Here is a 14,627-nt window from a genome sequence, read left to right as displayed (position 1 = left end):
CTGTAATAAACAGATTTATAATAACAATAAATCTTGTGCCAGTCCCCTGTGTATTTATAACAGAGCTACCTCTGACTTCTTAGAAAGATGAGTTTACAATGGTTTCCAACACCTTATCACCTGTACCTGCCGCTAAGGAGGATTAAAGATTAAACTGCAGACTTCCTGTTTTCTGCACCTTCATGTCTGGGAGGAGAATTCAACAATGATCGCTCAGTTTGTCTTTCTCAATGAGTTCGTTAACTTTCATTTCATGTTTTTGTTTGAAGTACATTATGAGAGTTAGTGATTGTTTCCTACACCTGCGTCTTTGTAGCACAAGATGTGACGGTTCCTAACTTCCTAATCACCTGATCAGATTTTCTTTGGACTGTGGGAGGGAAAGCGGCACACAGAGAGAGATCTTTCTGTAACTAGTCTGGTGCCAAAGCTCAGCAGGGCCGTGCACAGGCATTTTTAGGGGCAGGGGCTCAAGCTAATGTTGATAACATGCGAACTGTTTATATCCTACTGAAACCACATTAATCCACGAAGAAGCCACAGATTACAACAGACGTAATGCAGTCAGTCAGTGTTTAGACGTCTCATTAGATCAGTGGTTTCTTTGAGAGAGACGGTTAGGAAGGATGCAGTGTAATGGCATTCAAACAGATCACACCTGTCCAGTATGTACACTTCCTAAATCAGGCATGCTTCGTGCTCTATAGACTGACCCTTTCTACAACAGACATTCAGACATCACAAACAATAACACACTTTTAAACATCACGTTGTAAAAACGGTCTATAAAGAGAGGTGGTGATGACAGGTGAAAGGAATAGCTTATTTGTAAGTTGCCCTGCATGACGGAGAAAACGTTGTTTAAATGAAATTAGACTAGCAGAGTTCTTCCTAAATTGATAAGGCATATTTTTCGTGGATACTACTTTACATTTCCGTCTTCATATTTGATAGAATTAAAAATATATATTATTATTATTTATTAATTTTTAAATTAAGGGCACTTTTGGGGACATGAGCAGGGGCTCAAGCCCCCCTTGGGTCCTATCTGTGCACGTGCCTGCTCAGCAGGATGTAAGCTGATTGAGTGTAGATCCAATAAAAGTCCTTCTTTCTGAGCGTAAAACACGTCAGCTACTGATCGCTTTGTTGGACTGATGGAGATAAATCTGTGTAAGGCAGCTGGTACTCTTCACTGTTACTACCACTATTACTACTACTAATACTTGTGGAAATTGATTCATTTTAAGTGTTTACATTTCAATTTTATAATTATAATTGATGTACCTGATTACAATCCATTACATAGTGCACTTGATTTACCTTATACCATTTAACTTGAATGCCCGACTTCTGAGCATGTCATTTATGAGCTATATAATGGGACAGCTGCATTCTGGGTTTCTAAAACCAGCGACAGGTTAGTTTTGTTGTTTGTTATTATTTTAGTTTAGCTAAGTTGGACCTCTAATCAACATGTCAGCAGTTGGAGCTTCAGAGGAGGCTGTTTAATACTTATCACAAGGGCTGGTTCTACCCAGAGCCCCGACATTCCGGGCTCCCAAACTCTGGAGTGACCGACCTAAATCTGTCTCTGCCTCTAAATCTTTCCTTAAAACGTTCTTTCTTTAAAAGCTTTTATTTCTGTGTAAAATTTCTGTTTTTGTTTTAATGTATTGTAACGCTGCATTTTATTATTTTAAACTGTAATGTGTTTAAAACAGTTTGTAAAGCCCTTAGGCTCTTATTCCCTTAATTTGCATTAAATGCATGCCCCTTCTCTGAGTCGTAACTCATCGAATCAAGCACAGAGACATGACGTGTGTCTTTATCTTAAAGAGAATATCAGTGTCTTTGATGTTAATGTAAAATAAACATCCATAAATCCACTTGGACATTTCTTATATCCCCAGACACTGTCCGAAACCGTCACAGGTTTGCGTTTTCTTCAGTGTCACAATAATCCAGTTCTAGCTGTCTGAACATCCTGGTAAACTATGTAAACAGGACCCACTTATAACCATTTGGTTCACTTTAATGCCAATTTGTCAAAATAGAAAACAAAGAAAAAGTTGTAGTATGAAGCTAACTCGCTGACTCCATGGCAATTTTATTCTTCATGTTTACATCCCCCTAAACCCTCCACAATTCAGTGGTCAATACTGTCAGCAAAAGAAGCAGCAAGATTAAAAAAGTAACCCAAAAGTAACTGTATCACTCCCCCGCGTCTCATCCAGCTGCTCACACACCAGTAGATGAGGATGCAGCCACGCACAAACACACACTGACCTGCTGGGTTTACGGCCTGCACCGTCCCCACAGAGGTCGCCGGAGGTGCGTCCTCAGGCACTATGAAGGAGTAGCGCGACCTCTGGAACACAGCAGGAGCCTGAGCGCTGCGTAAAACACTGATGGTGACCTCTGCAGGCCGAACGGAGGTCAAACCCTCCCCGTCCTGAGCTGTTATCGAGAGCTGCACACTGGCTGCTCCCAGTTGGGTCAGAGAGGAGGTCAGGAAGAGCATTCCTACAGGGACAGAGAGAAAGAATATGTTAGGGGTTATTTTCTTGCTCTTTCTCTTTATCTATTCATGCATTTTCATTTACTAATTTTCCTTTATCTTATTAGATAAAAGTCCCATCCAGATGAGAGCCAAAACGGCATATTTTAAGAAGAAGAAGATGTACTTTATTATTCCTCAAGGGGAAATTACATTGTTTCACTCTGTTAGCACAAACACATCACACACAAAGGCCCGAAACACACACATGCACAAACAGGACCTTATTAGTGAGGGGGCTGCACTATGAACATGCAACCTGAGCAGTTGGGGGATCCGGTGCAAGTGCCTTGCTCAAGGACAGCTCGACAGTGCCCAGGAAAGTGGACACCTCTCCAGCTACCAATCCCAATCCCATGATTTGTCTGTAACAGGACTTGAACCAGCCACCCTCCGGTTCCCAAGCCTAGTCCCTACAGACTGAGCTACCATATAGGCAACTTCTCAGCTTCTTAAATGTGGGAATAAATGATGTCTATCTTTTCTTTTGGACTGTCGGTCAGCCAAAAAGTGAGGAGTTTTAATACTGTGACTCTATATGAGCTACAAAAGCAAACAAGACCATCAGTGACAAGACTGATTATAACTTTATAATTATTTCTATTGCCTGCAACCACTGTCGGGGCGGTAAGTGTCAGAGAAGGCGGTTAACTTCACGCTGCCAGATTCTTATACATGTACAGGACAAGATCAGCAAAGAGATAAGACGTACCACTTCGTCCACAGGGGGCGCCAAAATCTCTAGACAAATTATAAATATAAATATAAAGAAATTATAAAGAAAAAATAAAGAAAACAATCATGAGATTCTTCAACAATAAAAAAATTATTGTTAGCTGCAGCCATGTTTTAGAGTAAAACTTCCTTTTGAAGAAAAGCCTGACTGAGGAGCGAAAAAGAAAACAGAGCAACAAAAATAAAATTAAAACAACAAACAAACTTTATTTTTCCTTGTTTTATTTGGACTTTGTTCACAGCCAAATTTGCAACATGCTGCATTAGTGATAACCACCTCTACATTTGTAAACATTTTGTTTACGTCACGATTAGACAGACAACTGTGTGATTACAGCTGGGTCAGGAACCTCAGTAACTTTTGTCACCTAGATTCACCCGTCAATCCCATCTACAGCTCTGACCTACATTCTGAAACCGACCATCACTTCTGTTTATCCTGTAATTAGACTGAAAAGTGGTTCATAAGCAGGTAGAGTGACCATCAAATACTTGCATTTTAAAACTGTTGTCTTATTTTTCTTATTTGCACATTTCATTCATTTCATCGTGGCTGAGTGCAGCTCGTATCTCACACTCGGCCACATTAGGAGATAAAGCTTTGGGCTTTGTGCGGCACCCTGCCGAGCGGTGACACTCGCAATCATATCATCAGGACTTACGCAAAGTAAGTCAGTGTTTATCCCTGAACACTGAGACAGCTAGTCACACAATTAAAGACGAGTAAGTGTGACATCACTGCAGCTTGACATCTCATGCAAATAAAACCCACTTCAACTGTAACCCTCCATCATCTCTCCCGCTTATCCTGTTCAGGGTCGCTGGGGGGGCTGGAGCCAATCCCAGCTGTCATTGGGTGAGAGGCGGGGTTACACCCTGGACTGATCACAGGGCTGACACATAAAGACAGACAACTCACATTCACACCTACAGTCAATTCTAGAGACACTAATGAACCTAACAGGCGTGTTTGGACTGTGGGAGAAAGCCGGAGAACCCGGAGGGAACCCACGCATGCACGGGGAGAACATGCAAACTCCACACAGAAAGGTCCCCAATGTCTGAGCCGGGATTTGAACCAGGAAGCTTCTAGCTGTTAGGCGATGGCGCCAACTACTTGCAGACTCAACTGTAACCACCCAAATAAACCACAATAATGTGCTAGTTTGTGTTGCTATGATACGCAGTTATTTGAATATAAAAGACTTGCTGGCTGGTGAGAATAAAAACTAAGGCAGGAACAGTCAGTGCGGTATGTACGGCGGCCTTGAGTGGCAAAACAAAGAAAAAAATGTAGGAAGAAAACGAAACAAAACAGAACTACAAAATGTACAAAAATCATATTACCTAATCAAAAAACAAAACATAAAAGTTTATTTTGTTAGAAATAATAATACAATTGTTGACCAGTCATATTATCATAAACAAAAATTATTCTTTTGTTGTTATTAAATGTTTTTTTATTTTTTTTCAGTCCGCAAATGTGCGTTTGCTTTTGAGTTTTTTGTCAAATCTTGTGTTTGGTTTTGTTCCTCAGGTCACCGTACAAAGGCCTAATAAATTAAGCTTGATAAAATAATTTTTATTAACCTAAATAAGTATTTAAATAATTTGTTTTTAATACATTTTATTTTGATAATCACTTTGAAGGTGCTGTATGGCCTTACTTCTTTTTTACTTTAACTGCAAAACAACATTTTTCTACCTGTAAAAAAACCCCAAACATTTGATATATATTCTGTTTTTCCTTAAGTCTTCCTACCTGTGTGTTTGTCCAGTGCAAACAGACTGGACATGTCCCCAGGAAGGATGCTGTAGGTGACCTGTCCGAACCGTCCAGAGTCTCGGTCAGTCGCGATGACGTTGAGGATCTCTGTGCCGGGCTGCGTGTGGCTGCTGATGCTCATGGTGTACTCGTCAGGGTTAAACACCGGAGCGTTGTCGTTCAGGTCCTCTACCTCAATGTGCACGTAGGTCTGAGCACTCAGGCCGCCCTGACATTTGGAAAGAGGAAATGTTTGTGAGTTTAATGGAATAAACAACGAAACAAAAGTAATTATTTATCCTTAAAGTGGACTCACTGGATCTTCAGCTTTGATCAGGATGTCGTGGACCGTGTGTCCCGAATCTCGATCGATGTCCTGAGACACACACAGCTCTCCGGTGTGTGGGTGGATTTTGAAGAGAGGGTGTTTGTCCTGCTTGTCGAAGCCGTCAGACAAAGAGTAGAGAAGTGCGCCAAACTCGGGGCTGTCTGCATCTGTGGCCACGACCTGAGAAGAAGAAAATACAGTGTAATGCACGAAAATGACTTATGCTTTCTTATTTTTGACTTGTTTATTCTATGTCTGTTTTTATTCACCAAAATACCATGCGAGGTCTATTAAACCTGACTCTGTTCCTGATCATACAGTCAGTTTAACTGTGCTGCTGTCATAAATGGAGAATGATGAGGTGAATTTAAAATTTTAAATGTTCGTTTAATATGTGTGCAGCACTATTTATACTCTTTGGAGCATGACGGCTAAACTTGTAAACCCTTATTTGATGGTAATCCTTTGCTTGCACATGAACTCACCTCGAACAGACGGCTGTTATCTACCGTAAGCATCAGTAACCTTTAAACCTTCAGGTAGCTTCTCTGCCAGTTGAACACGGATTATCCTTTATATAGAGCTTCTTTTTATCAACCCCTTCACTTAATTTAAACTAGCATTTCTTTACCCTGCTAAATGTTCTTACTAATTATTTTACTTGATTTATTTCCGTCTGCTAACAAATGAAGCTCACTCTCCCCTTACGCATGCTCACTCTTATTTTCCAGCTGTTCTCACATCTGTCCAATCCGACCCTCATTGTTAGCCGATAATACTGTCGCTGTCTTTTTTAAAATATGGCTTTCTCTGCCTCCAGTTCATTAATGGCCTTTTTATGCACAATTCTCCACCTCCACCTCCCCATCACCTCTCAGTCTTCATCATCAGCTTCATCATCTTATCAACCAACACCTCCACCACCAGTGTCTCGACTCCATGGGGGGATGTACAGCATCGTGCTGCTGCTCAGCACCCTTCCATCACCATATCTCCCTGTAGAGTCTAAGACTTCTTATTCATAGAGCCAGGATAAAACTAACCACATTAAAGTAGCACATCAGACACTTTTTAAATGTCTTACTTTGTTGTTTTTCTATTATCAAGACTCTTAAGTCAAGGTCGGCTTACAAGCCGTTTCTGGAAATTCTGACGGTATTTGAAGGCCTCATTCATGATGAACTTGCATCTGTATATATATTTGTATTGTGTACTTGGGGCTAGGGCTGAACAATTAATTGAAATTTTATCAAAATCACAAAATGGGCTGCTGTAATTTTCAAAAAGCAGACAGTGCAATATTTATATGTGTGAAATGTGTGTTAAAAAAACATTTTAATTTAAAGATTGTGTTGCAGAGATGCTCTGGCCTAAGTATCAAATATCTTCGCTTGGTTGAGATCCCTGCAAAAATCACACCATTATCACTAATTCATATTTATCAATGAAAATAAGAATTATGATGTAAAAAAAAACATCCTTTTAATATCGCAAATCATATTGAAATCGCAATTTAAGTCAAAATAATCGCAGTTAGAAATGTTTTCAAAACCCTATTTGAGATTATTTCTGCTACACACTCATTGTCACCAACACATTCTTACATTATGTACAATATAAATGCATTATTATGATATAGTTGTCAGTTTTTCACAATAAAAAGAAATACATAACTCTTCTCCGCTTCCATCATCCCTTTATATGTGATATTACCTGTAATGCTACACTATAGTCGGCGCCACCTGCTTCATATAAATGTTAAGTTTTAACCTCTGTAGTAAATGTGAATCATAATACTCCTCCTGTTCTGCCAGAGAAGGTCAACATAATAAAAGCATAAAATAATCCCCACAATCAAAGAGCGGACAGGATCACTGCAGCAGCCAAACTGCCGAGCAGAGACACTCCTCGGATCGGACAGAGCTCCTTTCATGTTCCACTGTGCCTGTGACAAGAGACACACTTTACAGATAGAGCGCTCACCGACGGGCCATAAACGTGATATAATCTCGGCTTCATGAACTCTGATCAGAGGAAACTTAAAAGGACGTGGGTCAAGGTCTGAGCTGGCTTTATAACCGACTTCACACCCAGGAACAGCCACATGTGGTGACAGACTGACACATTCATACAAGTACATATGTAAGAGTGTGCATGTGTCAAAGGCTTTTTATTTAATCAAATATGATCTTATGAAAGCTGTCTATAAACCTGATCCTGTGTCCTTTAAACCTCATAAACTCTATATCTCAAAGGAACACAAACACTATTGTCATGCATAAAAGCTTTCCTATCACCATACTCGTCATTAGTCTGTCGTCCTGTTCGAGGTGTTACCTCTGTTTTATCACTAAATGATAAATTACATTTCGTACTGAAAGTAATTTCTCATGCTGTAACTACAAACGCTTTTCACGAGCCTTCGGTGTTGCGGCCCCCACCGCCTAGAACTCTCTGCCTGCAGAGATCCACAACGACGCCTCCCTGAACAGACTCGGTCAAAACCTTGTATGTGGCTGACCGCATCAGGTCAGTGTGCGCTTTTGTGGGCGATGTGTTACAAGGACTGTCCTTATGAGGCCGATGACAACGTGTTTGAAAGCAGGTGCGCGCTGCGGACGTAGGTGAGGACAGCGGACGAGCAGCGGAGCAGCTGCCCCGCCTACTCCCAGAACAAAGTATCCAGAGCCGTATAGACAGAGAGTCGCGTCAGTGGAGGTCCAATATGCTCCATGATCCACCATTACAATGTCGCAACTCTCTCTCTCTACGGCTGTAAAAGTACCTTCACGTCAGTCAGTCAGATACAGACCCCTGTGTAATGCTGACCCCAGCAGTCAGCCAAAAACACCCTCAAAACCCATCTGTTCACCACGGCCTCTGGACTATAATTTACCACCTTCCCACTTTCTGCCCTATTTGTTTGCTTATTTGTTTGTTTGTTCCTAAATTTTCCTCGGGATCAATAAAGTATCTATCTATCTATCTATCTATCTATCTTGTTCTGTTGTTTGTTATTCACTCTGTAAAGCAGCCTAGCGGCCCATGAAAGGCGCTATACAAGTCCAACTTATTATCATTATTACTTGTACTACTTTTATATAAATGTATTAGCTTTGTATTTTGGACAGTAAGTACACTCTCAAAAGCAAATTGACACTATTAATTGTTCTCTTACAAATTGTGATGGGAATGTATTGCTGAATTTGACATTTCTACACGATACATGCTTTATCTGACAACCAGATCATACGATAACGAGAGCCTCTCCTACTTTCCCTTTCAACCTCTCGCTGTTATCTCACTTCTTTAACCAGTTTGTCATTAAAGATTCCTCTTTCTCTTCGATACACCTGATGAAGACTGACTGTTGTTTACTGGAATCAATAAACAATTTCCCCCCATGACTCTTAATGTGAGTCATTTTTCTGAAGGCATTTTGTTTTCACATTAAGCTGACTTAAAAGTTAAAGTGTGTGTCCCAGGCAACAAACAGGGACAGGTTGTGATCGTACAGTAAAGAGAAGAGCTTATTTTTAGTCCCTGTTTAAATGAACTAAATGTGAATTTCTCCTGTTTGGAGTGATGTATGTTAACATATATATAAGGGTTCTTTTGTAATGAGCCTTAGCTTGTACCAGTGTGGTACCAGGCGTCACAACTGTCATATTAAAGCCACAGTGCTGAACTGCAGAGTGTGTGTTGTGTGTGTTTGTGTGTGTGTTTAGCAGCAACACTGATGCCTTTGTGCAAACAGACTGAGAGCTACTTTTGTCTTATGAGACGTAAGAGACAGACAGCGAGACAGAGAACATAAGATGCTGAATATTCACACTGAGGACTTCAACTGCTGTGGTTTGAACCTAAAACCCTGCAGCCTCATTAAAATAATATGCTAGATTTCTACTTTTCTAATTTTTAATGTCAACTTTTTAAGCTAAAACTATTGAATGGTTAAAGTTTGTCTGTCATTTGCCTCCTCTGAATTAAGTCTCTCACTTCCTGGGAGGCCTGAGCAGGATGGGATGAAACTAGACTTAGTTGTCTTTAGTCATCCACCATGTAAGCTCAGCCCAGTTACGTATAAGCTCAGTTACGAGCCCCCAAAGTGCCATTGGGAACATTATTTTTCATACTTTGTGTTAACAAACTCTTAAAGATAAATATTCTCCAACATACTTGTAGAAAGCAGCTCCCGATGTCGCTGTGCTCTGGTATGGACACGTTGTACAGCTGCTGCAGGAACACCGGCTCGTTGTCGTTGACATCCTCCACCAGAACCGTCACTGTAGACGTGGACGACAGAGCCGGCTCCCCTCCATCAGCCGCCACCACCAGGAACCAAACCTCCGCCTGCGTCTCTCTGTCCAGAGCTGCAGCCGTCGTGACCAGGCCGGACTCCGGGTCGATGCTGATCAGGCTGTCCTGGCTGGACCTCAGGATGGAGTATCTGACCTCTGAGTTGGCGCCCTCGTCTGCGTCTCGGGCCTGCATGTGGATGATCGAACTCCCCTGAGGAGCGTCCTCGGGGATGCCGACCGTGTACACGGCCTTCTCGAAAGTGGGGTGGCAGTCGTTGGTGTCAGCCACCTTCAGGAGGAAGACCATCTCGCTGCTTAGAGATGGACTTCCAAAATCTGTTGCTTGCACCTTCAATTCATACAGATCCTTCTCTTCGCGGTCCAGCTCAGCGTTCACACACAAAGCGTACAGAAAATCATCCGTCTGCTTCAGGGTGAACTTCCCATCACCACCCTCAAGCATGACGGCGACCTGTTCCTCGTCAAAGTCGGGGTCTGACACCGAAATCCGAGCGACGTAGTCCCCAACTGCTGCTGCCTCGGACACCACCGAATCTCCAGATTCGCTGAGAAACAACACACTGATGATGGGACTGTTATCGTTGATGTTAAGCACCTTAATGCCCACAAAAGTGCTGCTGTACTCGGGCTGGGCTCCGTTATCTCTGGCGCTGATGATCAACTCGTGAAAGGAATGAGCCTCATAATCGAGCGGCTTGTTCAGATACACCACCCCGCTGGTTTCGTTGATGGAGAACATCTCGTTTGGGTCGCTCTGCCGCCGGTTGATCTCATAGGTGATTCTCGCGTTCTCGCCCAGGTCGAGGTCAGAGGCGTGGACCTGACACACAGCGGACAGCATCGGAGCATCCTCAGGGAGCGAGGCGTGATATTCAGTCTGGTTGAACACTGGAGGGTTGTCGTTCTCGTCCAGGACGTTGATGTTCACCTGGAGAGTCCCCGTCCTGGCTGGGATGCCACCATCGAAGGCCTCAATGACGAGGGAGTAGAAGTCACGAGTTTCTCTGTCTAGTTTGCTAACAAGAATGAGATCCAGGTTCTCAGATCCAATGCGATACTCCAAATGGAACATCTCCCCCATCTCGCTCTCTGTGATCCTGTATCCTCTGGTACCAAACTCCCCTTCATCCTCATCTTTAGCGCCTTCCAGCTGAAATCGACTCCCCAAGGGGCTCAGCTCTGACACGTCCAAGTCTACTTTCCCTGAGGGAAACACAGGCGAGTGGTCGTTCACGTCTTTCACTTCTAGCCTCACTCTGATCATCTCACCTGTAAGAGTAGCTGCCACAAACTCATACTTATCTCTGCTCTCTCTGTCCAGGACCACAGCCGTGGAGATGATCCCGGTGTCCGCATCTATCTCCAAATCTCTGAACACGTAGGAGTCTCTGCTCTCCGAGATGAAGAATCCGGTGCTTGGCCTGCTTAACCCCGCACCCAGATCCCCTACAATGGTTTTAGCGGGCAGGCCTTCTTTAACGGAGAGCGTCAGGTTGAACACCTGTCCGACGGACTGCGCGCATAGAAGCGCGAGAACGAGCGCGGGACAGAGAACATTTTTGCGACCCATTCCTCCGTTACACATGGCTTTGAGCTCTTGGTTTGAGAGTTGAAGTTAGGCTACATAATTCCATTCAAAGTCACACTCTTCAATCACATATTAAAGAGTAAATCTCCAAATAGGAACAGGTACACGCACCGTGCATTTTCGCGCGCAGGAAAACAGCCAGCAGTCTTTCTCCATCACTAAATTCCAGCAGCCTGTTGCGTGATTTTGGAGGCGAGAAATCCACACATGCAGGAGCGCAAATCCCCCTGGGCTTCTTCACACATCATGGCACCGAGTGGCCACAGAGCACCAACTGTGCGCACTGAACACACCTCCTGGCAGGCGGCGCGTCCCACGCTGATCAGCTCCATCTGTGGCCCTCATTGCTTAAGAGTTCACTAGGCCGAGAGATTACCCACAGTGCCGCGTGCAGGGAGGTGGCACGGTATGTGTTTGACCTGGTGAGGAGCAGAAAGTTTCCTGGAAGGTAGGGAAGAGTCAGAAACCAAAAACAAACTCATGTAGATGAAGAGTAGTGAGAAAAGTCGAGCTACTATTTGACACAGCGTGGTTAATGTAGCTCATGATACATCGAGCAAATGAGGGGACTCATGAGTTTCAGTTTTTGGTTCACACTGTAGTGTTAGGCTGGCTCCCTCTACTGTTAACATTGTGAAGTGCATGTTGTACCTTTTTTACTGTAGGCTTCTGCTCCCAACACACACCAGTAACATTTAAGTTCCCGATTACGGGCTCAAATAAATGTCAGAAAGATATAAAAGCTCTAAAGTGATGTTCAGAAATCATATTAAAGCGTTTTTAAACATGTGGGGAAAACACGGCAAGTGTGGAGAAAAGATTTGTATCAAATTAGTGCAAATTAGACAAAGAAGTCTTCACGAGCCTTCGGTGTTGCGGCCCCCACCGCCTAGAACTCTCTGCCTGCAGAGATCCGCAACGACGCCTCCCTGAACAGACTCGGTCAAAACCTTGTATGTATAAATTTACAGCGTTGAAGATCACAAACATGAAGCCATATAGTCAATCTTAGCACTCTAATGTCAAACAAGCAATTGAAATAAAAAGGGGGGATAATAAATAAATACACTAAAAATATTTAAAATTAATACATTTGAAATTGAATAAAGAAAAACAAGATTTTTGCATTTATAATATTTAGGCAAGTTTATTTATAGAGCACCATTCATACATTAAGCAATTTAAAAAAACTGCATTAAGAGCATTTAAAATAAATGTGACATTAAAATACAAAATATATTGAGATACTGTTACAGATACTGTAAGAACAGGTCCGGTCAGAACACTACAACAGTATATGCTTAAGCGTATACTAATCTAATTCTCTAATTCTCTTTAATTATAACTCGCCAGTTATAATTTTCTGTAGTTTTTAGTTTTCCCAGAACTCCCAGAGTCCCAGAACTCCTACTGTTGCAATGTTCAACCTTCCCCTTTATTTTAAAACTGTTCTGATACAAAATAAAGATTAAAATATAAGATCAATTTAAAGTAATTAAATATCGATTAAATTATAAGAATGAAGTTAAAGTGGATACAAAGTGTTTTCAGACCTTTTTTAAAAGAGCAAACAGACTGAGAAAGCCTCAGGTACGCTGCGAGCTTGTTCCACAGTTCAGGAGCGTAGAAACTGAAAGCTGCCTCACCCTGCTCGGTTCTGTTTCTAGATTTTTAAAAAACGCAGCAAACATAGAAAATGTGTAACAGCTTAAACCCATCCAAAACATCCTAAAACACTGACAGATGGAGAGTCTTTCACTTCCAAACAAAAATCAAAAACATTTCCAGTATTTTTCACAATAACTGATATCAGCTGAATATCCCCTCTGGGCATCAACAAATGATTATCGTATCTGAGCCAGCTGTGTTGTTCAAAAAGATCTTTAACTGCCTATACCATTAATGCAGCTCTTAGTGGTCCCGTAGGTCTCATTTTAGTCACCATGCATCCTCCCATCGGTGCTTGTGAGTTCTGTAACCAAGCAACGGGTGTAACCTGAACTCTACACCTGAGTAAACAAGCAGCCTTTGTCTCTCTGTTAGGCAACTCCACTAACTGTGGGAAACACAACCACAGAAGTTTCATACAGGATTCTTTATCACAGCTTTTAACGATAAAAAAAGATGCCCTCTCACATTATGCTCTCCTACCAGTGGGACGACCAGGCTCTGGTGAAGAAGATCTTCGACCGCCTCCGAGAGGATGGTCTGCCTGTGTGGATGGACATCGAAGGAGGGGTGACTGGGAACATAAACGATGCGTGAGTACAAAGGAACGTGCATGTGGTACATTTTTACACACCGCAGCTAGAACAATGAGAATAAATGTGGTCTCTGTGTGTTTTCAGGATGGCTGCAGGTGTGGAGGAGGCTGTGGTGATCTGTCCGTTCATGACTCCGGCCTACCAGGCGTCCCGGAGCTGTAAGAAGGAGCTCAACTACGCGGACAGCAGGGAGGTCATCATCGTGCCCGTCATGGTGGCCAACAACTGGGAGGCCAGCGAGTGGCTGGGGCTGATCACCGCCGGGCTGCTGTGGCTGGACTTCAGGTGAGGAGGCCTTGACTCATTTCTTTAACCCCTAATATCCTTGCCATGTGTTATCTGCACTCTCTCATGCTGTTGTCTTCCAGAAATGCAGAAAAGGAGGAGCACTTCGAGATGTGTCTCAGGTCCCTGGAGGAGGAGATCATGTTTAACGTCGGTCACCTCCTGGCTGTAGAAGAACCTCCGTCAGAGGAAGTGGATCAGCAGGAGCCGGCAAAACCTCGCCTGCAGAAGAAGCTGGGCCGAGGGTTTCATCACGCGCTCTCACAGCTCTACATCTCAGACTCAGGTACAGAGGATGTTACGTTTGATATATTTGACTTACCAGCAGTAGATAGGTTAAAATGACATCCACCTTCACGAGCTAATTAAAGTGATAAGTAGTTATTTATTAACACTTTGATGCTTTTTAACTTCTACTTCGGTAAGGTTTTGAGTCCAGACTTTACTTATAGGTGAACATTTTTACATTGTGGTATTTATACTTCTGATCAGGCAGAATATGGGAATACTACATCCATCACTGGTCAGGTAGATATTGATATAAAACACACAGACCTTCATGTGGAAAATTCCTGCTCACGCTGACGTAGGTGAATCATTCAGGGTTAACTGGGACTGATTGAAAATACTGTCATTTTCTATCTGCATGGAGAGACACGTCTTGAGTCGCGAGAATTTGGACATTGAAACCATCACCGATCAGCCACAACATTATGACCACTGACAGGTTGACATCGACTATCTCGCTACAATGGCACCTTGCAGGGGCTGGGATATGTG

The 14,627-nt window shown here is 42.7% G+C and overlaps 1 protein-coding gene across 1 annotated transcript; it reads right to left on the bottom strand.

Moving 5' to 3' along the window:
- Nucleotides 1–2,229: 2,229 nt before the first annotated feature.
- LOC138595020 (protocadherin-23-like) lies at nucleotides 2,230–11,630 on the bottom strand. The gene is made up of 6 exons (XM_069666339.1): nucleotides 11,592–11,630; nucleotides 9,568–11,223; nucleotides 5,377–5,568; nucleotides 5,058–5,289; nucleotides 2,290–2,526; nucleotides 2,230–2,237 (listed from the first exon to the last, which is right to left on the bottom strand). Exons 1-6 carry the CDS (start codon nucleotides 11,628–11,630, stop codon nucleotides 2,230–2,232), a joined length of 2,364 nt encoding a protein of 787 aa, XP_069522440.1.
- Between the last annotated feature and the right edge of the window lie 2,997 nt (nucleotides 11,631–14,627).

Source organism: Semicossyphus pulcher, unplaced genomic scaffold (genome assembly GCF_022749685.1).
Source record: "Semicossyphus pulcher isolate SPU_LCO1_2020_fin unplaced genomic scaffold, fSemPul1.0.p SCAF_17, whole genome shotgun sequence".
Lineage (NCBI taxonomy): Eukaryota > Metazoa > Chordata > Actinopteri > Labriformes > Labridae > Semicossyphus > Semicossyphus pulcher.
This window is presented reverse-complemented; position numbering and strand designations above follow the sequence as displayed.